At 40.9% G+C, this 27,006-nt stretch overlaps 1 protein-coding gene across 1 annotated transcript in view; it reads right to left on the reverse strand.

Annotated features, from left to right (window-relative positions):
* Positions 1-419: 419 nt before the first annotated feature.
* Positions 420-27,006, reverse strand: part of LOC107289072 (F-box-like/WD repeat-containing protein TBL1XR1) — a 38,063-nt gene continuing 11,476 nt past the window's right edge. Inside the window, exons 3-15 of the mRNA XM_015817764.1 lie at positions 22,805-22,950; positions 15,704-15,926; positions 13,212-13,344; positions 11,690-11,831; positions 10,421-10,484; positions 10,203-10,300; positions 8,831-8,891; positions 7,195-7,316; positions 5,888-5,962; positions 4,420-4,547; positions 2,821-2,986; positions 1,736-1,837; positions 420-577 (exon numbers count right to left, since the gene is read on the reverse strand). Coding sequence (XP_015673250.1) covers positions 551-577; positions 1,736-1,837; positions 2,821-2,986; positions 4,420-4,547; positions 5,888-5,962; positions 7,195-7,316; positions 8,831-8,891; positions 10,203-10,300; positions 10,421-10,484; positions 11,690-11,831; positions 13,212-13,344; positions 15,704-15,926; positions 22,805-22,950 — 1,487 coding nt within the window. The 3' untranslated portion in view covers positions 420-550. The remainder of the gene's footprint in view (positions 578-1,735; positions 1,838-2,820; positions 2,987-4,419; positions 4,548-5,887; positions 5,963-7,194; positions 7,317-8,830; positions 8,892-10,202; positions 10,301-10,420; positions 10,485-11,689; positions 11,832-13,211; positions 13,345-15,703; positions 15,927-22,804; positions 22,951-27,006) is intronic.

Raw genomic sequence — 27,006 nt, forward strand, 5'->3', positions numbered from 1 at the left:
CTCCCTATACATGAAAACTGTTCATTACCTCTTCGGGTGGTGGGGAGGGATCAGAAAGAAGAAAAAACAAAAAACTTCCAAAAGTTTCAAAAAAAGGGTAAAAATAAAGAAAAGAGGAGAAAGAAGATTGGGGGGGGGGGGCAAATAAGCCATACATTGCTTTCCTCAATCTGATACTCTTAAAGGGCTGCTTGCATAATTCAGTTCTCTTTCTCTCTTGTCCTGTTTTGTTTTATTTTATTAATTTCCTCCCACATTCAATTTTATTTTGGGTGGGGGTGGGGGTGGGGGGTGGGCTGCAGCAAATTCCAGCACTTGGTGAACAGGCTTCACAAGCTGTGACATCACTCTGTCATCTTCTTCAGGGTATAATCTTTTGCTTTTTTTGTTTTTTAAAAAAATGTACAGTACATGTATTTAATTATTTCAGGTTTGGCTGTAGTGGACTGGCCATGGTTCAGTTGGGACAATAGCAGTACATGGGTCGTGGGGACAGTCATTTTGGCTATGTACACATTCATAGTCGGTCCATGGCTTCCAACTAGTAGCGCTATTTCCGTAGATCTAGTACACAAACCTGCAAAGAGGTAGGAAGAAAAAAAAAAAGGGGGGGGGGGAGGAAGGGAAAAGGGGTTTCAGAAATTTATTTATACATTAGATTTGGACACCAACAACAACTCCAAAAGACTGGGCATCCTACGATACAGAAATTGTGCGCTTATTATACTCATTACACTAGGAGGAGTCCTTGGCACTCTGTCAGCTTGATTGTTTCCTTGCAGACATTTCATTACCCAAATTAGGTAACGTCATCAGTGCTACTAGGAAGTTGGGTTTTGCTCTCATTTTATATTCTAGTGTCTTGGCCTGCATGTGTTGGTAGGCAAGTGTGCCTTTTCAGTGGCAGGTCTGTAATACCTTTGTAATATCCTCACCAGTGAAATATGCGTACTGCCATATTTATTGCCTTCACAGCACAAGGCAAAATATTTTTTTTAATGTCTTTTATTGATATGTTGATTTTTTTAGAGGAATTTTGGTTCTTTTGGATGTATTTAACAAAGGGAATTTGTAAACCCTACTACAGGTAGTCCTCGACTTACGACCACAATCGAGCCCCAAATTTCATGCGAGTTTTGTCCCGTTTTACGACCTTTCTTGCCACAGTTGTTAAGTGAATCACAGCAATTGATAAGTTAGTAAGGAGGTTGTTAAGTGAATCAGGCTTCCCCATTGATTTTGCTTGTTCAAAAGGTGGTCACATGACCCTGGGACACAGCAATGGCCGTAAGTGTGAACCAGTTGCCAAGCATCTGAATTTTGATCACAGGGCTGCTACAAAGGTCGCAAGTGTGAAAAATGCTTGTAAGTCACTTTTTTTTAGTGCCGCCGTAACTTTGAATGATCACTAAACGTACTGTTGTAAGTCGAGGACTACCTGAAGGTATGATAGGGGATTTTTCTTGAGTGAGGGACTTCATGAGAAGTTCCTTCAACATTTATCACCTCTTCAAAATTCTTGGGTTCATCTGGCTTATGATTATTGTCTTGATGGCTTACTGTTTTATTTTTATTTTAAAGTAGTAAATAAATTGTGCAGAAAAATTCTACAAATCCAAGCATAACCCTACACTTTATAACAAAAATAAAGCAGGATCTAAGCATACCCACACATTTGGATATTGGAATATGTCAAAAGGAATCGAGTGTTAAGATCTCATTTTGCTTTACTTACTGAACCATCTGAAGCACTCGCTCCAACTTTGTCTCCTGCTGCATTCCAGCAAACCTCAAAAATGCCTCCTGTCCCCCGATAACTATGCACCAGAGCCCCCGTCTAGAAAAACAGTAAAACCAAGAGGTTGGGATATAACACAATGACATTAAAGTAATAAAGTATTATAAGCATCAACTGATTATCTTTCCTGGCACGTATACATTTCCTGGCACGAATGAACATACATATCAGGAGAGACTGGAGGAACTGAATATGTACAGCCTGGGGGAAAGAAGAGAAAGTGGGCACATGATTGAAACCTTTGAATATATTCAGGGTGTAAATAAGGTTCTAGAAGGCAGTATTTTCAATATTAAGCAAAAATCAAGAACACGGGGACACAACCTCAGGAGGGAAGTTCAAAAGTAATGTTAGAAAGTATTACTTCACAGAAAGAGTAGTAGATGCTTGGAACCAACTTCCAGCGGAAGTAATGGGTCAATCATTCAATTTAAACATGCTTAGGATAAACACATGTCCATCATCCAACAAAAATTTAAAAAAATGAAGTAAAAATTTTAAAAAGCCTCAAAGGGCAGACTCAATGGACCATTAGGTCTTTTTCTGCTGTCAGTTTTCTATGTTTCTATGTACTCAAAGCAATATGCAAATAATTAATGGCCTAGCTGTTCTTTCTGCAGCAGGCATCAGTAAAATACAGTGCTGGATAAATCTGTTAGGTGTTCTCAAATTTTGTCCCAAAGCAGGAAAAGTGCTTGTTATATTTGTCAACAGCTCCTTAAGTCTTTTCTGGGTTTACTCATGTTAGTTTCCTGGATACCCAGGAAAAAGGTACAGCTTCTTTTAAGAGACTCTGATAAATACAGCAAGTACAACATCCCTAAGCCAGCTCTGGAAACTTTCACTATGTTAGAATTGAATAGATGGTGGAGAAAGTACAAAACATTTCTTAAATTATTTACAGATGGATTTGGCCTTTTGCTAGGAGATCGGGAAGAGACAAAAATCACAGTAGTCAACTTTAAATGTTTAAAAATGGAAGAAAAAGACAGATAACATTACTAATGCTCCAGGAGACATACCTGTGTGTTCCAGATGTGTACACATTTGTCGAAAGAACCACTGGCCAGATATCTACCATCAGGACTGAAAGCTACACTGTACACAGGTTCTTGATGTTTCGTCAAGGTGTGGATGCAAATTCCTCGGTCTACATCCCATAACCTGACTGTAGAATCAAAGGATGCACTATCAAAGGCAAGAGGAGAACAATTAATTATTATTAGAACTTGGCTGCTGAAGCAGTCAGCAATGAAGTGTGTGAGAAGAAGGACTTTGTGTTGTAACTCAAGTACATGCTGAATCCTGGTGCCGTGTAATATATAAGATTACTATGGTTAACTACATGATGACTGGGTATTAGGACCATCATTCAAAGCATGCTACTACAAGGCATCTCCTCCTTGCCTAGTTTATATTTTGGAGAGAGATGGGAACGTAGGCAATATTAATGGTTGCTCTGGAATTCCTACCCCATGGAAAACCAACCTCTGTCAGTGTGGTGGGTTCATTAGTATATGCTTACTAGCAGGATCCATGTAAAATGTAGGTTACTATGATTCCTTTTCAGGTGTGACTTAAAAGAATATCTTAACCCAGGGGTAGGCAACCTTGGCTCTTTTATGACTCGTGGACTTCAACTCCCAGAATTCCAGAGCTAGCATAGCTGGCTCAGGAATTCTGGGAGTTGAAGTCCATGAGTCATAAAAGAGCCAAGGTTGCCTACCCCTGTCTTAACCAATTTACAGGTGGACCTCCATTTACAACCAGTCATTTAACGAAATTTCAGAGTTACGGTGGATGTCCCCAAAACTACTTTCGGCCTGTTTTTGAAGTTACATAAGTAACCCCCTCCCCCGCAGTCATGTGATCACATTTTGGGCACTTTTCAACTGATGTTTACAGTTCTATGCAGCATCCTGTAGTCACAATCTGCAATTTGCCCATTTCCAGCAAAAATACACCCATTGGGGAGAATTTATTTGCTTAATGACCATGGCTTTCACTTAATGCTTGCTGCAAACAATATAAAAAAAAAAAAATTGGGTCCAGTCCCATGATGTTTATGAGCATAATGGCGTCATAGTTCTGGGGTCAATTATAGTCATAAGTTGACTATACCTATAATCTGATTTATAAAATTAGGAGAACCCACTTACCGTTGATTTCAATGCATTTAATAAATGTGAATTTGATTCGCTGTTTAGGTTTAAAAGGGGGCAGTTATCTTCTCCCCAAAATTCCACATATATTCATGCTACCTTATATGTTAAAAAGCAATTAAAATATTAAAAAAAACATAAAATAATTTTAAATCAGGAAAGGGATTGATGGTGGTAGCAAAACCACTAGGTTCTTTAGATGTAGCCTGAGTTAATGGGATTACACGTTAAAATTCTAAAGGAGTAGAAAAAAGAAAAAGGAGAAAAGGAACCTCACAGCAAGAAGGATATTATTTCTGAGTATTTTCCAAATTTTCATAGAAAAATTCTGAAGCACAGTTGAGGAACCATTTCTATGTTCAAGAGGCAGAATAGTGTGTGGTCTCTATATTTAATCTCAACAGAACTAAGCAAAATTATTGGTTTCATTTTTTTTTCTCCTACATAGGAGAAGCTTACCTTGCTAACATAAGATTGGCGTTGGGATTGTTTGTTCCTGGCCCTGTAGGACTCCATTTGATAGTATAAATTTCTTTGTTGTGGGCCTGCAGATCATGAACGCAGTTATCTTGCTTCATACTCCAGATCTAATAGAAAAGTGAATAAAGAAAGCAACAATCAGCTTTATTTAATTTTAGGTAAAGATGTTCTCATGATTTTTTTTTAATGTTTTTTTTAAACATAAAGCAAAAAACAATAAAAAAAGGAAAAAAAGGAGTATTTTAATTTGTTTTTTTTTAAAGAGACAAAAACCCATTTTATACCTCAGATTTGAGATAACAATACTCAAAAATAATCAATGGGAAGTTTTATTTTTAAAACATAGGCTTTTATTTGGATTCACATTTACTGAAATATCAACATATGGCTGCTTTATGTTAGAAAAACAGAATGAACGCCTTTTTTGTGACTATTTATAACAGCACGTACAATTTCTGTAGGAAAAGATGCAGAGTGATAAAATATGTCAGATTTCATCCCTCACTCCAAGCAAGCTGATCTGACTTCCCTATTGGTAGGAGACTCTACTTCAGTGATGGAAAACCTACGACATGCATGTCAAAGGTGACATGCCTCGATGTTTTGGGTGACACATCAGCTGTCGCCAACATCTAACAACTATTCTCGAAAGCACCTCCCCTCCCCCCTTTCTCATGCAATTTCCAAAAGCTGCAGAGGCCGTTATGAGAATGGGCTAGGCTCTTGCATGGCTCCTGGAAGTCATGAGACAAGAGGTGTGGCCTCCACAACGTCCAAAACTTGTTCGAGAATGGGAATGTGCTTTCATGCAATCTTAGGAAGTCACGGAAGAGGAGTGAGGGCACCTCGCATGCTTTCAGAAGCAGTGGTGGCGCTAGGTCTGAAACTGCCGCTATTCAGAGTGACCTAGATTGGGGCGGGGTGGGGGTGGAGACAGAGAAGTTTTCCTTTTTTTAATTTGTGTGTGTGTGTGATACAACAGCAGAATCAAGTTAGGCCTTTTCTGAAATTTTTGCCAAAAGGTTTACCATTACTGCTTTGTTTTCTGAGGCCTAGGGTAGAAGCTGAGTGTTCATCTTCTCTCAGTGTTGCACTACTACTACTACTACTACTACTACTACATTTTTCTCCTCTTCCTCCTCCTCCTCCTCTTCCTTCTTCTCCTCCTCCTCCTCCTCCTCCTCCTTCTTCATTATCATCCTCCTAGTTTTTACTCAGAAGTGCGCACACTCTTATGGTCAAGAAAACAATTAAGTCCTTTTGCATGCTATTAATTTTTGCAAGTTTAGGAACAGGAGTCCCATAGCAGCTGTAGGGCTCAGCCGGATATAGGCACCTAGGACTTCCACAGTGCAATCACATTGAAACAACGAGGGTAGATGGGAGAAAACTGTTTTCCCAATGGATTCTTCAACAGGAATCACCCACTGCGGCAATGCACTTTTACCTTTAGAGTCATGTCATCGGAACAAGAAGCCAGGAGATTACCAGTGGGATCCCACTTGATTGCATTTACTTCATTCTGAAAATAAGCAGCAAGAGAGATATTGGCATCTTGCTTTTCTTTAGAAAAGAAACAGCAAATTAGAGGGAAATGAATGGTTTCCCAGCTCAGGAAAAAAAACAGGAAGGGGATTTTTATGTCTCCAGAGCAGTCTAAGACAGAGACAATGTAGAAAATATAGTGAAAAATGTCTGCCTAGAAGTAGACCCGGAATAGAGGACATACATAGGAGAATTGACTGAATCTGCATGTTGGCGCTTTACAATAGGTTAAATCTTTAAGGGGCCAGAATCATAAAACATATTTATTAAAAAGTAATTTAGAGTCCAGGAAACTCTTCTCTGCTGTGGCTCCTGCTTTTTGGAATATGTTATCCCCTGAGGTGAGGTGAGATTGGCTGCCACCCTTCTGACTTTTCAAAAGAACCTTAAGAGCTGGTTTTGCCAGATGACCTGGAACCCAATGGAGGAGCTTCACACTGGAAAGGGTTAGTTAATTAAAAGCTAATCCCATCTCCCCCCACCCATCCACCCCCTATCCTAGTCCCTCCTTTGCCATTTTGTGTTAATGATGTTATTTTATCTGCTTTGTTATCCAATGATTTTAATGTTTTGATGCTGCAAGCTGCCCAGAGTTGTTTGATACAAGATGGGCAGCAAATACATTTCATAATAAACAAAAAATAAAAATTTAGCAGGAAGGCGTAGGAGATGACCAGGCTGAACCCGAGGGAGGGGTCAAGTGTGTCATCAGTCACAAGTCCCTACGTACCTGCAAGAGATCCAAGTCCAGCCCACTTTGAATGTCTCTCTTATCTTCCGCTCATTTCCCTTAACTGTCAGTTGGTCAGATTCTTGCAGAGAGCTTAAGCTTACAATAAATATACCAATTTATACTCATTTGAAATGCCTGAATCTCCTTGACAGAAGGGTGTTTAGTACTGGGGACCCCCACTTCGTTCTATGTTTGATGTCTATAGAAAACTGACACTTTTTTTAAAATTGGGAACTGTGACTTTTGACAAATTCCACCTAAGACAACTTACATACAGGGAAGGAAAAACATCAATCTGTGCTTCAACCTTTGTTACCATTGATGTCTTCCAAATAGGGAATTATGGGAATTGTAACCCAACACATCTAGAAGATGCATGGTGGGTTGGGATAAACTTGTTTGAACAGCGTCTCTTTACTTTGCTTCACACATGCAACTAACACTACGTGGATAACAGCTAAAGGAAAATTACTTACTGTGTGGCCCTGGAAGGTTTTGATGGGTTTATCTTGACCTAATTTGCAGACATGAATACACATATCTGTACTACAGGAGGCAAATGTGTTGTTGCTCTGCCAGTCAACATCTAACGCTGGTGCTGTTGGCAAAAAAAGAAAGAAAAAAGTCAGAAGAAATACATCTTCTTTGCAATCATCAGCAATTGAAAATGATGAGATGACTGGCCAGTTTAGAGGGAATAAAATTTGGACTTCAAAGTATAATGCAAAGTTCATTTTGGAAAGGCTCAAAGAGAGACTGTTTTATACTTGAAGAGGAGCTGTGAATGTGACAACTAATCAGAATCTGTATTATCTAATTTGTCAGATTCATATCCTGCTTTCCCTCCAACTCAAGAGTACATGGGAAATTCCTACATTACAATTTTCTTACAAAATCATAACCTAAGAACAGGAGAAGCTGGACTGTGGTATAACCACAGGCTACCAATACCATATTGATCCCATCTTTACATGTACAAGAAAAGTATCAGCGATAACATTTATTTGTGAAGGTCTCCAGACATTTTGGAACTGACTTAGTGAAATATTTGCATTATGGAATGACTCCATCACTGAAGATTCATCATATGAATCAATTAGTGTGGAATAAATTATATGAAAATTGGTATGCCAAATGTACTATTTAGCGCTGAAAGAATATAGGCAGTCCTCAAATTACAGTGGCAATTGGGACTAGGATTGCTGTCACTAAGTGATGTGGTTGTAAAGCATAATGTGACAGGACCGCTGCTGAGAGGAAACAATCCAGGCAGGGTCAGTTGCTGTCGTAGCTCCAAGACGCACAAGTTGTTAAGTGGGAAACACTGGGAGTCCCAAGTAAGGAATGTGAAAGTGCCACAAGGGGGAGGGAGACCCAGCCTCGGCCACCCATGAATTGGAAGGCATAGGTGTTGCGAAGTGGCACAATCACAAGAGTGGGGAGAGGAAGTTGCAGTGTATGCAAAGATGAGAAGTGGGATGTGATGCATGAGAGCAAGCACGGAAGGAGTGTGAAGGAGTGTGTAGTGCATGTAAACACTGCTCGATAGCAAAGTGTGAGCTGGTTGCCAGGCATTCAAATGTTATTCATTTGACTAGGGTGGGGGGGCACTGCAAAGGTCAGAATTTTTAAGACGGGTTGTAGGTCTCTTTGTTCAGCTCTACTGTAACTTTATATGGTTGCTGGACAAATGAATGTTACACAAGGACTACCTATATAATGAAATGTGAAGATTATAAATTATTATTTTAAGTAAAATCCCATCAAGAATCGAGAAACAGTCAGTTATAATGTGTTATTGGTAGCAATGCTAATTAGAAAAAACTGATTCAGGAGAAAGTAGATTAAACCAGCTTCCTTTTTCTGTCAATAAGAGGAAATCTGAAACAAGATAGATGTTTTGTTTTTAAAAGAGCCTCTAATTTTCTCACAGCTGAACTAGCTGGAATACCAACTAGTAGTGCTGTTGGAAATACGTGCCAATTGTAAACACACACACATGCACACATACACACACGTACTACAAAAAAAAGTCCAAAACTATTATTAACTAAGTCACAAAACATTGGCTTACGAGCCGTTCCTTCTTTTATCGGAAGAGAAAATACATACCAGAATGGAAAGGAAACTGCTGTTTGGCTTCTCCAGTATGTGCATCCCAAATAATTGTGGTCTGGATTAAAAAAAAAAAAAGAACAAAAAACCATAAAATGGCTTTACAATTTTGAATATTTTTAAATCGACCAAATCAACTAAAACGATGTAATTTAAGACTACACTTTCTAAAGAACAGATTCCTCTTTAAAGGCTAAGGAGTAGAAGGATATAAATTGTAGGCTTTCTTTGTCAAAAAAGCTTCTCCTTCACTGTCATATGTTACTTGTATGTTCTAGGCTTATAATTATTGCAAACATAACTTTTCTAACTCAGAAAAAGTAAATTGGGCCTCAACCACAACAAAAAATGTAACTCAGGGTTAAACTGTGGGGCCCTTGGTGCTCTCTGAGGTTGATTATTTTCTTGCAGATGTTTCTTATTCCAATTAGGTAACATCTTCAGTGCTGAACCACAGTCTTGTAGCGCTGAAGATGCTACCTAGTTGGTTAATGAAGCATCTCCAAGAAAACAACCAAGTTCGGAGAGAGCACCAAGGACTCCATAATTTATGCCTATTAGGACTATACAGATAGTTCTTGACTTACAACCGTTCGTTTAGTGACCAAAGTTTCAACGCCACTGAAAAATGTGACTTATGACCATTTTTCACAATTACGACTGTTGCAGTATCCCTGTGGTCATGTGATCAAAATTCGGGGGGGGGGGGTTAGCAACTGGCATGTATTTATAACAGTTGCGCTGTTCTGGGATCATGTGATCCCCATTTGCAACCTTCCTAGCCGGCTTCCAACAAGAAAAGTCAATGGGAGAACCCTGATCTGCTTAATAACTGCAGTGATTAACAACTGCAATGATTCACTTAACAATAGTGGCAAAGGGTCATAAAATGGGGCAAAACTTGCTTAACTGTCTTGCTTAGCAACAGAAATTGGGGTCGTAAGTAGAAAACTGCCTGTATTCCTACACTTGCCCACAATTTGTTTAGAAAGAAGGGTGGCATCACTAGCGGCTAACAGTAAAGTGAAACAGCTAATCACCTGTATTCTTTCTAAAGAACACTTCATTTTGTGCGGTCCACACCCTAAACCAGGGGTCAGCAACCCACGGCTCTGGAGCCGCATGTGGCTCTTTCATCCCTCTGCTGCGGCTGTTTTTTTATACATAGCATAAAGATAAAAAACGATATATGCAGTGTTATCTTCATTTTAGATGTCAAAAGGGTTCTGTGGCTCCCGGTGTTTTCTTTTCTGTGGGAAACGGGTCCAAATGGCTCTTTGAGTGTTTAAGGCTGCCGACTCCTGCCCTAAACTATCTTCATAATTTCATCTACAACAATATATTTCAAAATAAACCAAGGTTGTCTTACCTTGTCCACACCTGCACTTAAAATGAAGTTCCCTTTCTTATTCCATTTTAATGCAAATATGGGACCTTTATGCTGCCCTAATGTGCTGGCGAGATTACCTGGAAATTAAAAGATCCCAGTTACATTTTACCTGATTTTACAAAAAGTATTTGAAATAATTCCCCCCGTCGTATTTTATCTTTGAAAGAGGAAAAAGAACTGATAATGTTTGCTCTCACCATCTTTAGTCCATATCCTTGCAAAACCATCATACGATCCTGTTGCTAGGAGAGTACCTTCACTCTGGAATGCAAAGTATAGACATTAGTCTATCCCTACGCGTTTTAAAAGTCTGCAATCTTCAAACACAGCATGTTTCCTCTGCTTTAGAGATGTGCAAAGTGTGAATTATACACATCCCCTCTCAAGGTTTTCGTGTTTCATGAAATTTTCTTTTTTACTTGGGAGTGTGATCATCTCTTCTTGAAGAACCGCTAGACTTAAGGACCGCTAGACTTAAGGAGAGGTATGCAAAATGTTTCAACACTGAAATAACCCATAATGTTGTCCATATCTCCCTAGGACAGGGGTGGGGAACTTTGGCTCTTTTATGACTTGTGGACTTCAACTCCCAGAATTCCTGAGCCAGCATGGACTTCTGGGAGTTGAAGTCCACAAGTCACAAAAGAGCCAAGGTTCCCCACCCCCGTCCTAGGATCATTTTTGACCTTTCATAAGATCACAACAGAGTATCTAGGGAGCAGACCTGTTCAATTCTGAATCATTTTGGGCACCTCTAAATCTCAACGGTGTATTTAACTGAGTCCTATTAGAAATACCTTTAGAGGGGAAAAAAAACATGTTCAACAGCCTCTGGCTACCATTTTAACAGAGAAACTTTTAAAGAATGTTTCATTTCACACTGATCTTCTTGCAAATCTCTCATTTCTTTATATTCTTCCTTCAGTGAACTTTTGAGAGTTGCTCCCTAAACGTCTCTGTGAAAAGACTTCTTGATGGTTGAGTTAATTCATTTTGATTTGACTCTAGGGCACGTTTTTTGCTGCACAAAAGATTCAGTTGCGGGTGAATGTGTTCCTTGTTTTTGCCAAGATCAGGAAAGTTTGAAGATTGCTTTTGTTCACCCATACAAATGCTACTATTCCACTTGCTTCACATTCTCTGGAGCCATATTTCAGGCACAACTGCTGTTTCGTAACTCCAATACAGTACAGTAAAAACCAATTTGCGAACACTGCTGAATTCTGAAAGCTGTTTGAAAAAGTGGGGATATATGTCTAGATTAATGAATGTTTATATTTGATCCCCCGGGTGCACCCTACACTGAAACTTTAGCAGAAGACCTCTTTGGGCATAGTTCTACCACATGAGAAATAAAACATGTATCTATAGCGCTCATGGAAATCTGGAAATGGCTACCTCCAAAAATGCATGTGTTCGAAGTTCAAAATATGGGTTAATTTGAACATGGGAATTTTTTTGCTCACATTCCAATCCAGAGATGTTACATCTTTGTTACTTGGTACGTCTTGCCCTCCTTCTCGTATACAGTGCCGAAGAACCAGCTGCGTAGATCCACTGGTACTGTTTTCACTAAGATTCCATATTCTTGCCGTTGAATCTCCAGATCTGCAAAAAACAAAAAACAAAAAACCAGCTTCTTTAAAACCAAGTACAATTCTTTTCAGTCAACCTCACCAAAGACTTAACAAAGAATAACAACAACAATAATAATAAAGTTGGAAGGGACCTTGGAGGTCATCAAGTCCAACCCCCTACTCAGGCAGGTAACCCTATACCATTTCAGACCAATGGCTGTCCATTTTCTTCTTAAAATCTTCCAGTGTTGGAGCATTCACCGCTTCTGGAGGCAGGTTGTTCCACTGGTTAATTGTTCTAACTGTCAGGAAGTTTCTCCTTAGTTCTAGGTTGCTTCTCTCCTTGCTTACTTTCCACCCATTGCTTCTTGTCCTGCCTTCAGGTGCCTTGGAAAATAGCTTGACTCCCTCTTCTTTGTGGCAGCCCCTGAGATATTGGAACACTGCTATCATGTCCCCCCTCGTCCTTCTCTTCATTAAACTAGACATACCCAATTCCAGCAGCCGTTCCTTATATGTTTTAGCCTCCAGTCCCCTAATCATCCTTGTTGCTCTTCTCTGTACTCTTTCTAGAGTCTCAACATCTTTTTTACATCTTCCACGATGTAAAAAAAGTAAAAAAAAGTACTGGATGCAGTATTCCAAGGAGAAGAATACAGAGTGGTCTTGAAACGCATCAAGAAAAGATGTACTACCATACAACTGACAAATATTCAGTTATAAGTAGATCCTGATTTACAACTAGTCACTTAGCAACTGCTTGACGTTCCAATGGATCTCTTTCTGGGGTTACTTATGACCCACATTCAAAGTTTTGATGATTTGGGGGGGGGGGGAACCCCTGTGGTCATATGACCACACTCCAAGTGCTAGGCAACTGGATTGCCTTTATGGATATTTATAGCATCCCAGTCACATGACCGTGTTTTATAACGAAAATTGGCATTTACTTATAGTTTTCACCAAAACTGGCCCATAGCAAACCTTTTTGTTTCACCTAACAACCAAAGCAAAAAGGTCATAAAATCAAAGTCAGTTATGTGATCAGCCAGCTTTTGACCATCACAACCGTAACTGGCAAGCTCCATCATGGTCGTAACTCGAGGCCTTCCTGTACAACCATTCATTACATAGAGATGATTCCGTAACAAGATTCAAACTCCTTGGACTTTAGACAGATAACCTGACTGTTCCTGTTCAAGCAACTAAACCAGAACAGCACTGTCTTACATTCCCCTTTTCATACATCATTTATCCAAAGTGTCTTATGTGCTACTAATCAAAATCAAAGTCTCTTGTTTCCTACATTTCCAATTCAACAAGTTCATAGATGTGGAAATGAAGACGTTTTCCTTAGGATTAAAACTGGAAAAGAGAGGTTATATTTTCAACTTTTTTTTAAAAAACATACCCTGAGGCCAAAAGATCACTGACAGGGTTCCAGGCGCAGATGAAAACTTCAGATTCGTGACCCCGCAGCACCACTGCTTTGTTTGGAGGGATTTCAACATCACCATCCACTTCCATCATATCTGTATGATTATCTGTCGAAAAGAAACCCGTAAGGAAAGGGAGACACGTTACCATTAAATTACTGTTGTTTTTGCTATTGTTATTATTCATTCATGCCCTACGTCTAGCTCAGGGGTAGTCAACCTTGGCTCTTTTATGACTCGTGGACTTCAACTCCCAGAATTCCTGAGCCAGCACAGCTGGCTCAGGAATTCTGGGAGTTGAAGTCCACGAGTCATAAAAGAGCCAAGGTTGACTACCCCTGGTCTAGCTTATGGGATACCTAAGGACACCATCACTTTTATTACAGGTAGTCCTCAATTTCCAACAGTTCATTTAGTGATGGTTCAAAGTTACAACGGCACTGAAAAAAGTGATTTATGATTGTTTTTCACACTTAGGACCCTTGTGGCCTCTCTATGGTCATGTGATCAAAATTCAGACGCTTGGCAACTGACTCATATTTATGATGGTTGCATTGTCCCAGGGTCTTATGATGCCCTTTTGTGACCTTCTGACAAGCAAAGTCAATGGGGAAGCCAGATTTACTTAACCCTGTTACTAATTTAACAGCTGCGGTGATTCGCTTAACAACTGTGGCAAGAAAAGTTGTAAAACGGGGCAAAACTCATTTAACATGTGTCTCACTTAGTAGCAGAAATCTGGGCTCAATTGTGGTCATAAGTTGAGGACCAACTGTATTTGGTTCACTCTTTTTACTCTCATAGATATGTTGTTAATGTGCTACCTCACACCTCTATTAGAATTCTTCTTAGTAAGGTTCCATATCCTTTTCTTAAATTAACTGAATGCTAAAAAAAAAGTAAGATTCCATATCCTTGTCATTGATTGTGTGTACATTTTAATCCTAAAGCAAGAGTGTCTTTTGATAAGTTTGGACTACAATTCCCATCAACTCAAGTCAATGGGACTTGGGTCAGAAGTAAATAGGAGACATACGGTGATAGCCTTAATATTCAGGATGTTCCAGTTTGGAGAAGCTGTAGTAGATTCATATGTTGGTCTTTAAGAAGGGAGGTGGTGATTTAAATTCCCCACTTGATCAGATTAGAATTAATTTAGCTTAATAACTGTTCTATAGAATATTCTATTTTGGGGGGAGGGCAGGGAAGCTAAGATGACAGATGGATTTAAAAAATGCACAAAATGCTTCCATTATTGCTTTATCTTTAAAAATGGATGAATTGCACGTGAGCATGTAATTCAGTAATAAAGGGAATAACAGGTCTGGCTTAAAATAAAGCCAAACAGTTTTGAAATTTATACAGGGTGTGTTTCTTTGTGTATCTGTGATTCTTCTACCCCCTCCTCCATGATAAAAATTACGTATGCTCCAAAAGGAGAATATTAACTGGTCGATGGTTGTTTCCCAAAATAAATCTGTTTTATGTAAAGCTTCTTGGCTCTCAAAAAATAGCTTGTTGGTAGTTTTATCACATTCATCTAACTTGAGTTGAATACTGTGACTACATCGCCAATCAGTGGCTATGATTCAGTAATATGTTTGTTTGGCAAGAAAGACATATTAAGCACATATTTCTCAGTAAACAAGACCAGATGATTTACCAAAAACAGTTTTATTGTGAGCTAGCATCAAAACCCTTTTTTTAAAAAAAATTAAAATGCTAAAAGGTTATGTTTGGATTACAAGAGCAGAAGTTGAAAACGATCACGTAGTGTATTTTCCATGAAATGAGAGCCATGCTAAGCATAGCCTTTGATCCCTGGCAAACTAATTTAAGAGGAGCCTTCTACTCCTGGGTGGAACAGTAGTCCTAGGAGACAAGAGGACTTTGTGTGCTCACGTACATTTATACATGTGCTTGGGAGTGTGAAAAGAGACTGAATTAGCTATTCCTGCACAACTGGCATTGAATAGAGCAGATGGATATATTCACTTCGAGGAAGACAGAGGGTCTCTAGCATTTGCCTGTTTCGCCAGCAGGGGGGGCTCGCTCTCCACAATCTCCTTAGATCAGTGGTTCTAAACTAAGCAACTTTAGGAGATGTGGACTTCATCTCCCAGAATTCCCCTGTCAGCTGGGGAGCAATGGTGGCTTAAAAAAAAAATCTCTTATGTTGCAAAACCAATCCCAAATAATACCTATGCAAGATGGGATGTTTTCCCCCTGATTCTGGCTTTTCTTAAATTTATTTTCTCATCCATCTGATTGACTTGAAGGTTGAAATGCCTAAAATACCACACACTATATTCCCCCCCCCCAATTTTTTTTAAAAATTAAAAACGTTTAAATGTTTTGAGTGTTTTTTGTATGCGGAAAGTGGGACAACTGAGTTTTTAAATACAGAAGAATATACCCAGCCTGTCTATCAACCCATTTACAATTTATTAATTGCAGCTCCACTCACTTGCTATAGTGTGGGCGCCATTCTCCTCTCCGTTTGCAGTATTTTCACCATTTTTTGTAGATCCTTGTTGATTTGTTGAAGCCGCTGCGGCTGCGGCCGCGGCTGCCTGCTGCTGAGCAAGCTTGTCTCTGTACGCCTGCTGCCTTGTTTGTACCACATCGGGCATCACGGCATCTATCAGCGAGAGAGACTCTATCGGCCGGCCATCAAACAAAGTACCATCCTAAAAATACAGAGATAGAAGGCAAGAGATGAGTGGAAGAGGAGAAGGGGTAAATATTTCATTAGTGATTGGTAAAATATGCATCAGAAGTTAGAAAACAGGACATAAACCCATAACATGCTGAAGTGAATTAATTATCCAGAGTTTTGATTAATCCTGTTTACCAAAACTCATACAAGTCAGGTATTAAGGCTGATTTAAAGTTGTCCACAACTGCCTGTAGTTGTCAAAGAATATTTATGCTACGAAGGGGTTGATGGATAAGTGCAGATTGCAGATGGCTGAGGAAAATACTTCCAAAACACCAAAGGTGTGTTCTGTAGAAAAAGGTGCTTTTCATGAGGATTGGTTGATCTGACTTCCTGTTCTGTGCTTCGCTGTTTGACCGCCCCCTAGCCAGAACATTACAATTCGCAGATGTATGAAGGCAACACCATCTACAAACAACAGACATGTATCTTCCCTCACAGTGTAAAAGAAGTCTTTTTGACCCTTAATGCAACTGTAATTCTCTTTCTAAGAAGTGAAGAAGTTATAGTTATAGCCAGCTAATTGAAAATGTAGTAGGAAGCTACCATATACCCTATAGATAGATAATAGATAACTTTTATTGTCATTTTTTTTACTGTGGGCACATTGGCACACATTAAAAATGAAATTTTGTTGCTTGCTCTCGAAAGTGTATACATACATAACACACATTTAAACGTGCTATATACAACATATGTATAAACCTACACCCAGTGGTGGGATTCAAATACCTGAACAACCGATTCTCTGCATGGATGACACTTCTGGAAGTCCGTTCTGAGCCAGGGAGGTCTCCCAGGCCCAGAATGGCCCACCGGAAGTGCGTGGACACCACTTCCAGAAGCCTACAGAACTGGTACAAACTAGCTGAATCCCACTACTGCCTACACCCCTACATATAAATAACATAGATATTAATCACTGTCCATCTTGAATACATAGTGGAAAAAGGAAGCTTTAGAGTTTACAAGGTTAATACTGTATGCAACAAAACTGTGAATGAATCTGGATGTTCTGCTTCGGATACCACAGAGTCTCCTCCCAGAAGGTAACAAGGAAAACAGGTCGTAAAGAGGATGTGTAGCATCCCAGACAATCAGTAGTCTGGTTGTTTATACTGACCAACAGTGGCTATTCATAGTTTTACTAGGGAGTCTCACATCTTCCATATGGGAAGCAGATGTATTAGTCAGAGTTTCACCCCGATATTCTGCTATTTTGATATGAAATCACGTCACCTGAAGTAATACAGGTAGTCCTGACCTCACAACCGAGCTCAGTTTTAGTCATAAGTAGTTGCAGTTGTGTAAACTGAGTCACCACATGACCAGACTTGATTTTATGACCATATTTACGGCAGTTGTTATTAAGCATATCCTGTGGGTATGAATCTGATAAGTAGTGAGAGGTTGCCAGAAAACAGCAAAAAAATTCCACAAAATGTGATCATATGACCGTGGGATGCTGCAGCTGGTCATAAATAAGACCCAGTTGCTAAATGTCCCAAATCTGATCATGTGATCACTTTGAGGACAGGTTGTAAATAAGTTTATTTTCCAAGTCTGTTGTAATGTAAGTGACCAGTCATTAGGTCAAAGACTACCTGCACTCCGCTACTCCTTTTGGCAAAAAAGCTGTAATTAAAAGTTCAAGTGGAGTTATTTCTATTTTATTTTTGTTTATTCGGCAACTATCGCTTTTTACGTGCCTGTTTTGCAAGGAATACAGACCAGTGGTTAGCTCTCTTTTAAATAAGCACCTTCTTATTCTTTCTCCTGTCTTGCTGTGTTGCTGGCTGGCAAGAGCAGCTCAGCCTATAAAATAATGATTTATTTTAAAATGAACCATTTCCATAACCCATCCAAAGAGGCCTTTGGGGACTGGCAGCCAATAAGGTCACTGGAGTGTGAGGGTCAAACTCTGACTATTCAAGGTGCCCTCACAAGCACATGCCCTACAATAATGGGTTCAGCTCGGTACTATTCCCAGACCAGTGGAAGCCTTCAAATTGACTATTTCTCAGTGGCTTTCAAGCACTGGACTTATTTCTGGATCCTGCCAGTAATTAAAAACAGAGATTTCCTTTGTACTGGATACAAATGCTGAAGAGTTCATCCATTTTTAAAGATGAGGCAGTGACAAAACCTCTGCTTGTCACTTCTTAGACACGGGGAAAAGTCAATATAAATCAATAAGCTACAATCGTTACCTCTAGGATAAAGGTTGGCAACATGGCATTGGCAATACCACTAGATGGCATCTGTTCACTTATTTAGAAAATCAAGTGTTTTTAAATAAGCTGGTGAGGATAACAACAACAATAATAAGCAAAGATAGTACCAATAGTGATAGGTGCCTTGGGTGCAATCCCAAAACATCTGGAATACCACCTGAACATCATCAGCACTGACAGAATCACCACCAGTCAACAGCAAAAGGCGGTTTTACTCGGAACAGTTTTTACATCCTGTGGGGATATCTCTAATGCCAACAAATTTAAATTTCACACACAGAAGCACACCCAGGTCCTTGGGAAGGACTCAACAGGTGGATAAAAATGCCAAATCCAGTTTAAACATCTGGCTGAACTGTGTTACCAACCAAAATAATAGTAATGGGATTTCTGAATATAAACTCTTGGAACATAAAGACAACAGATTTAACCATGGTTGAAAAGAAGAAGGTGCGGATATTTGATGGGGCAAGACCAGGAGATAGTAGACTAGAAGACAAAGAACTGGAGAAGATCACAAAGTGTCAAGATCTGAAAATCAAAGTTGAAAGGTTTTGCCATAAATTGGCTGTCATGATCCCAGCCACAGCCAAGTACCGTATCAAAAAATCTTGGGAGGGCACTTAAAAAAATCTGTCAATTACGAAAAGCCACAGTGCTTGAATCTGCATATACTATGCCGACACTAGATTCTTGGTACAAACTCAAAGATTATGAAGGCCAACACCAGCTAACAAACTGGCAGCTGTGCTTTCACATTGTTGTGAAGAGATTACAATAATCCCATTTTACTGTCCAGAGGGCAATGAAGGCAACTAAGGAGAGTAATTAAAAATCAGATAAAAATCTGATTAAAAGTACTTCAAATCAGTATGAACTAATTCAAAGTGAGAAGACCAAGAGAAAAGCTTTGCTGGCCTAGCAAAAAAGCTAAGCCAAAAAACCAGAAGGAGAATGTTGTGTAGCATGCAAGTAATGAAGGACAAAATCTGGTTGTTTAAATAGAGTTCTTTGACTGATCATGATATCTGGACAAGTCATATTTAGAAAACCCAGCTGCTGAGACCTTTAATAGCAGCAGCAACAACTCATTATATGTATACTCCATGTGACTCCCAGTGCTTGGTGTGTGTGTGTGTGTGTGTTACAAATTGTATAAAACAGTAAAAAAAGGAAAACAATAAGATATTAACGTATATATAAGAAGATGAAAAAACTGGAAGGGACCAAGGAGAACAATCCAGAGTATCTAAAGGGGGCTTCAGCCACCTTTGCTAAAAGTCTGGATAAAGACCCAGGTCTTCAAAGCCCTCGGAAATAACAGCACACTGGGGGGGGGGTGTTGAATCATGGGGGGCACCTCATTCAAGAGAACAGGTATTGCTACAGATAAAGATATGTTTTTGGTGTGCTGACAGATGGTGTTTGAAGACTGACTAGCTATCACTGTGTTTCAACAGACCAGGTGTAAAATGTTCCAAGTATAATACTAGCTAATTGCCCATGTTTTTCACCTGATTGTGAATCTCAGGAAGAAGCCAAATCTTGCAGGATCTTTATGTTTTCACAGTAGAAGCATGGAAGTTTAGCATTGTTTCTTTTAACTAGTATTATAAGTTGCAACTTTTGTTAATACCCACAAAGTCATGCAGCAGTACAAGGTTGATGAATCACTGCTTCAGGAGCTAATGTCCCAATAATGAATCACATCAAATTCACTCAGGCTTTTTAGCTAGAATACACAGTGGCTTCCGGGAAACCAAGGCTTAAACACACAACTCAATATGCAGTCCATATTGAGATGCTGACTGCTGAAGAATGGATTTTGAAATTGACTGAATTAGCAGAGATGGTGAAACTAACCACTCTGATTAGAGATAATGGACTAGGCTGCAATATAAGAGTTTGTGGACTTTCTACATGCTAAATATAATAACAGATGGTTAACAGAGGGATTTGAAGATCAGTGTAACGTTTAGCTTAACCTGTTAGGGAAGAGAATTTGTTGCTTTTTTTTCTTTCCTTCCAGGACTCAGCCAAGGTGGAATCTACATGTTAAATTTAATTGACCACGTTTTCCTCCTTTCTGGTATACTATTTTTTTTTCTTTTTTTGTGTGTGGTTAGGGTTGAATGTATGTTTTTGTTTTGTCACATATTGTTTGTTTGTTTTACTGTTCTGTATTTTTATTCTGTATGATAAAACAAAGTTATAAAAACATGCAGTCACTGGGACTAAGCATGTTGAGATAGATAGATAGATAGACAAACAGACAGACAGACAGAGATGGATGGATGGATGGATGGACGGACGGACGGACGGACGGACGGACGGACAGACAGACAGACAGATAGATAGATTCATTCATTCTTTTATAATTGCGGTGGGTGCAAACTGGAAGTCCAAGTTAAAGGGGTTTTCAGGAAAGAATTTCAATTTTCACAGGTAGTTCTCAATTTACAACCATTTGTTTAGTGACCATTTGAAGTTACAATGGCATTGAAAAAGTGTCTTGCGACCATGTTTTACAACTGTTGCAGCATCCCCATGGTCACGTGATCAAACTTTGGGAGCTTGGTAACTGGCATGTACTTGTGACAGCTGCACTGTCTTGGAGTCACGTCAGCATCGTTTGTAACCTTCTCAGCAGACTTCGGACAATCAAAGCCAATGGGAGGAAAGTCAGATTCACTTAATGACCACATGAATCACTTAACAGCTGTAGTGATTCGCTAAACAACTGCAGCAAAGAAATCATAAAATGGGGCGACACTTACTTAACAGCTTAGCAATGGAAATCGTGGGCTCATTTGTGGTCGTAAGTCAAGGACTACCTGTGTTAATTTTTACAGATGCAGGGAACTCCCTTTGATGGAATTGTCCCTAATTTATCTTCATTACTTGCTCTGCTCTGTCTCAGACACAGCATGGATTCATTCCCCCCTCCAATTATGAAAGCTGTGAAGGGTTTCTCAAAGGAGAAAGTAGACGTATAATCAAAGGTGATAGAAAAATCTGTATGCCACTCAACCACAACTGAGGTATCAAAAAGGATTCTTAGGTGATACAGGGACAGCATAAAGAACCATGTAGCATTAAGGAACCTGATAAAGACTTGGCTGGGGACCCAAAGCAGCAATTTCACGGTGTCAAGTTAAGATTCTCACATCATCTGACAGGAAATGGGAATTTAGAATAACAGAATACCAGAATTGTAAAGGATCTTAGAGGTCTTCTATTCCAACTCCCTGTCCAAGCAGGAGACCCTATACCAGTGGTGGCGAACCTATGGCACGCGTGCCAGAGGAGGCACTCAGAGCCCTGTGGGCACGCGCGCCATGCCCCGGAGATGGCAACTGTCCCTCTTCAACCAGCCGCCCGCTAACTCACCGAGGTCCCACATGGCCAGATGCATCCCAGCACCCATGCACTCATTGGCCTCTGTGTGCAGCCGCCCCGGCCCCTGCCTCATCTTGCCCTGTGACATCTGGCAGGATGAGCCTCCTACCCACCGCCCCACCTGCCAGAGACCCCCTGATCTCCCCCAAACCTGCCCGGCCCCCACAGGCATCCCTCCCCAGGAGCAACATCGAGGTGATCACGCCCACCTTGGCCACACCCACCCAGTATGCCATGACCACCACAGCCACGCCCACCCAGTGGGCCATGCCCACCTGGCACCCGGCGATAAATAAGTGGGTTTTGGGTTGCAGTTTGGGCACTCGGTCTCTAAAAGTTTTGCCATCACTGCCCTATACCATTATGGGCAAATGGCTGTCCAATCTTTTCTTAAACACCTCCATTAATGAATATTATTGATTAAAAAAAAAACACAATTCCATGTTTGATGATAAAAGTCAAAGAGAAGGACATTAACATCAACAAGCCCCTCAAAATTGTGATGCTGAAAAGTTGTTGCCATACACTACCATTTCTGCCTGGGAATTAAGTATGAAAGAGGTGGCAATCTTTAACTTAGTGCAGTATTTTAAACCCCAAAATACTACAAAACCCCAAGACACTCCTGAACCTTACCAAAACCAACCAATGATGTCACAGTTCAGCCCCTGTGGCTTTTGGTTGCAATAACAGTAGTAATAGTATTAGAAGTACTACTATTAGTGTAGTAATAATAATAATGTCAGTGTATCCTCAGAATTTTTTAAAATTGTTTTTTAACTGGGCAAAAATACATATTTTTTCTTTTCACGAGACACACTAATAAAGTGTACTTCGTCTTCCTAAGTACTGAAAAATCTTTGAATTTTTAGAGCCTTAATATTTGTTAAGTGTATAACCAACGCTATTAAGCAGGGAACAAGGCATTTGGTAAGTGTACACCAGAGTGTAAGCCCTGTAAGCCAAAACATTACAAAGAATAATTGACCTGAACTGAACCCAAATAAATATATATGTTTGAAATGCTTCAGTCTTATTTAACAAGAACGCATCAAGAGAGACACATAAGGAAGAGGGTATCTAACACAAAAGCAGGAGTCCACAGACAAGACAGGATAAAGAAAGCTAAGGAGAGGGGGAGCAGGAAAGAGACAGATAGTCCAGAATATTGCAAGAAAAACATCCCAATGCTCCTGTAGATGAGGACATGTCTTACCTCGTTAATACTGACTTCTGCCTCCACATATTGCAGGCCTTTTTGAATTATTGAAATCAAAGCAGCTGGGGGCACCAGAGCACCGTTGATGTTGGACTGGCTGATATGGCTCTCGATACCGAAGGTAAATGCTGAATGAGAAAACCCTAGGAGCAAGAAAGAAATTACAGAGATGTTTTCATTTCCAGAAAGAGCACGTTGTCAAGGCACCAACAGCAACAGCGGCGGCTTCCCCCACAGAGCCACATGGAGGAAGATTTGAGTGCCCTAAGACTCCAGGCTGTATCTTTCTTACTCTATCCCCTAAAGCAAGGGTAGGCAACCTTGGCTCTTTTATGACTCGTGGACTTCAACTCCCAGAATTCCTGAGTCAGCATAGTTGCCAACATAGCTGACTCAGGAATTCTGGGAGTTGAAGTCCACGAGTCATAAAAGAGCCAAGGTTGCCTACCCCTGCCCTAAAGTGTTACTCCACTCCTGTGGCCAGTTTCTGGATTAGCAACGGGAAAGGGATACTTTGGGTGCCATTTTAAGAAATAAAGGTAGCCCTCGAGTTACGACCACGATTGGGCCCCAAATTTCTGTTGCTATGCGAGACAGTTCTTAAGTGAATCTGCCTTCCCCACTGACTTTGCTTGTCCAAAGGTCGCAAAAGGTGACCACCTGATCCCAGGACGCTGTAACCGTCATAAATATGAGTTAGTTGGCAAGCATCTGAATTTTGATCATCATGGGGAGGCTGCAATGGTCGTAGGTGTGAAAAATGGTCATAAGTCCCTTTTTCCAGTGCTGCTGTAACTTTGAACTGTCACTAAATGACCTATTATAAGTCGAGGACTATCTGTACATTCAAGGAATTCAGTGAATTCAAACTTAATTTAAATCTTTCTATCTCCTTTTCTGATTCCTTTTGGAGAGAAACCTGCAGGAATTATCCCCAAATAAACTTTAATAATAACAATCCAGTAACTTCATGTTATTGCCATTCTTCCTAAATGTTCAATATGAGTTAAAGGATAGCCAAAGAATCCTGACTGCCCCTATCTCCTGCAAAATCATGTTTACCAAACACCTATTTTGCTGTCTTTCTTTAGAACAGTGGTTCTCAACCTTTTTAATGCCGCGACCCCAACCGGTCGTAAGTCGAGGACTAAACCGGTCGTAAGTCGAGGACTAAACCGGTCGTAAGTCGAGGACTACCCAACCGGTCGTAAGTCAAGGACTTTCCCTGCCCGGGAGCGCCGCGCATGCGTGGTTCTGCCCCCTGTGCCGGCCGAGGCGTAGCTGGCAAGCGGCAGAGATGGAGCAGGCCGACCACCAGCTGGCCCAGCCCAAGGGAGGTAAGGCACCCGTCAGAAAAGGGAAAAAAAAATGGTGGACAAAAAAAATGGCAGACAGCCTTGCTTGGCGACCCCCATGAAATGGTCGATCGACCCCAAATGGGGTCCCGACCCACAGGTTGAGAACCACTGCTTTAGAAACATCAAGCTAGATCAATCTCCAGACAACAGATACCTTGAGATTTAGTATTATACTACCATTTTAATTCTTCATTGGCTAATTCTTTTTATGTATCAAATTATATACTTCAGGCCACCAGGAAAACAAGCTCACACGGTTAACAAAAAAGCCCAACAAAGAACAGGAAAAGTAAATCAAGAATATATCAAATATCATCAAGCAATTAAAAACAATAATAGAAACCAGAATGTAGCATAAAAAGCAAAAAAAAATGTTTGACTGATTATGTATCAAGTCAATGTCAACTGACATACACTGAGTTTTTTCCATAATGTTGAAAAGAATAACACACGTGTTTAAAAAGTTCTGCTTTAAAACAGAACAATAAAGAGGCATATTTAACGTTAGTTAATATTAACCAATCCGCCAACATTTTAAATAGGTCAAAATTGGGTCACAGTGAAGGACATTTAAGATATAATCACTCAATACTCAGCCGTCACAATGGATTATTGGATTGTCATTGAAATTTTCAATCAAACAAACACCTCCTATATAAGTTCACGTCCAGTAGTTTGGAAATGAGGCATGAGGTTCCTCATAATACACCTGAAAAATGCTACTGACATGAAAAGAAATTGGCTTCTCCAGTGTCATAGCCAAAAATTTACTACAGGTAATCCCTGAGTTAGGAGCGTTCACTTAACACTCGTTCAAAGTTACGTGATAAGCGCCCCCTAGTGCTTACGAGCAAGTCCCAAAGTTACGAATATTGCAGCACCACGGCAGTCGTTCGCCCTTATGAGCGACTTCAGTGGCACTGCAATATTCAACCTATTCCCCCCTACACACTCCTCACAACTGCTTCCTCCTCCCTTCCTGCCGCGCCGGACTCACATACCTTACAAAAATCCTCTCTGCCGCGGTTTCTTTCCCTTTGAAGGAGAGGAGAGTCAGCTTGGAAATGTTTCTGGAGTTCGTGATCTCGCGCGAGTGTTTGAAGTTGCGCCAAATCACGAACCTCAGGAACTTTCATTCTCTATGCGAAAGGTGCCTGTCTCCTACTCCTGCCCCCAACTCCTTTCTGCCTGACAGCAAGCCTGAAGCCTTCAACTGAGGGAGAAGGCCAGGCCCCTCGCACCCATGTCCAGCCCGGAGCTCACTGCACTGGGGGAGAAAGTGACCCCATTGTCCCCAGAGCCTTCCTCCAAGCGGCCTGGAACGGAGGCCGGGGGAGGCTTCTGTATGCCTCCGGAGGCTGGATCCACCCCTCGGAGGACTGCTCCAAGCTGCTGCTGCCACCTGGAACAGAACTTCCAAGGGCCTGATCCAAGCCTCAGAGAGGTTTTCCTAGCCGTTTGTGCCAGGAACGAAGGTTGGGGGGGGGGACTTCTGCATGCGTCCGGAGGCTGGATCCAGCCCTCAGAGGACTGTTCCAAAGTGCCGCCGCCCAGAACAGAGCTTCCAAGGGCCTGATCCAAGCCTCGGAGGCGTGCAGAAGTCCCCCCCAAAACTCTGTTCCTGCCGCAAACAGCTAGGAACCCCCCCCCCCCCGAGGCTTGGATCAGACCCTTGGAAGCTTCCACGCCCCCCCACGGCCCGATCCAAGCTCTGGAGGCCTTTTCCAGGCCTCTGCCGCCCGTATTTGCGGCCAGGGAACGCTTCTGTGCCCCCTCCCTGCGGCCCAATCCATGCTCCAGAACCTTTTCTAGGGCACTGCGGCCTAGAACTGAGGCCAGGGGAAGCTTTCCACACACACCCCAGGCCCGATCCAGGTTCCGAGGCCTTTTCCAGGCCTGATCGGCAGGAAGGGAAGAGGAAGCATGCGGTATCTTAGTGGGTCAGGGAGGCCTTGGGGGCCTGTTCCAGCACTAGGCCCTACATGGCCTTCCCCACCCTGAGATACCTCATGTTCGCTTAATGAGCCATGTGCGTTTTAATGAGAAAGGGAGTGATCTCGTATCTTGAACGAGATTCACTCTACGAGTTTTCGATTTACGAATGGAATGGGCAGGCTTCATTACAGTCATAATTCGAGGATTACCTGTATTTAAAATGTCAACAATCCATCATGCATCGAAGGATCCCAGGAAAAATCTGAAAGCTTTTCAAAAAATTATGTGTGGGGTTGTTTTTGATGCCTTCAAATCAGTGTTGTCTCCTGACAAAATTGGCTGGACCAGACCCTGCAAATTTCTTGGCAAAATTGCCACAGTGTCCTTAAGGTTGAGAGAGAATGACTGGCTCAAGGTCACCTAGCTGGCATCATGTCTAAGGAAAGATTTGGAACTCACAAACTACAAGTTTCTAGTCTGATGACCCAACCATTATATTACTATGATTAAATCTAGAGGGCAGAGTTAGTTCAGCACTTGATGCTAAAAGCACGAGAGAGGGGAACATTTTCTACTTGACTGCCACAGTGTTTACACCTCCACATATTGTTGTGTTTTGAATGGTGAGGCACTGAAGCATACCCTTATAAAATCTTAATTCTCAGGCAGCTTTATTCAGGAAAGAAGTGCTGCTTCAAATATTGAACACCCTTTACAGTTTATAGCACCACTGCTATTGAATCTGGACCAGTTTACAATCCAACACCTGCATTTTGCAATAGATGAAGCTTCCAAGTCATCTTCACAGGCATTTCCACAAACTGCTTGAATAGTTTGATTGAGAAAGCCTTTCTCAGATGAGTGGTCTCTTCTGCACAATCCCCATTTCTCTCCCTCACTAGAGAA

This window comes from Protobothrops mucrosquamatus, unplaced genomic scaffold, assembly GCF_001527695.2.
Source record: "Protobothrops mucrosquamatus isolate PMUCROS unplaced genomic scaffold, P.Mucros_1.0 scaffold_130, whole genome shotgun sequence".
NCBI classification, from domain to species: domain Eukaryota; kingdom Metazoa; phylum Chordata; class Lepidosauria; order Squamata; family Viperidae; genus Protobothrops; species Protobothrops mucrosquamatus.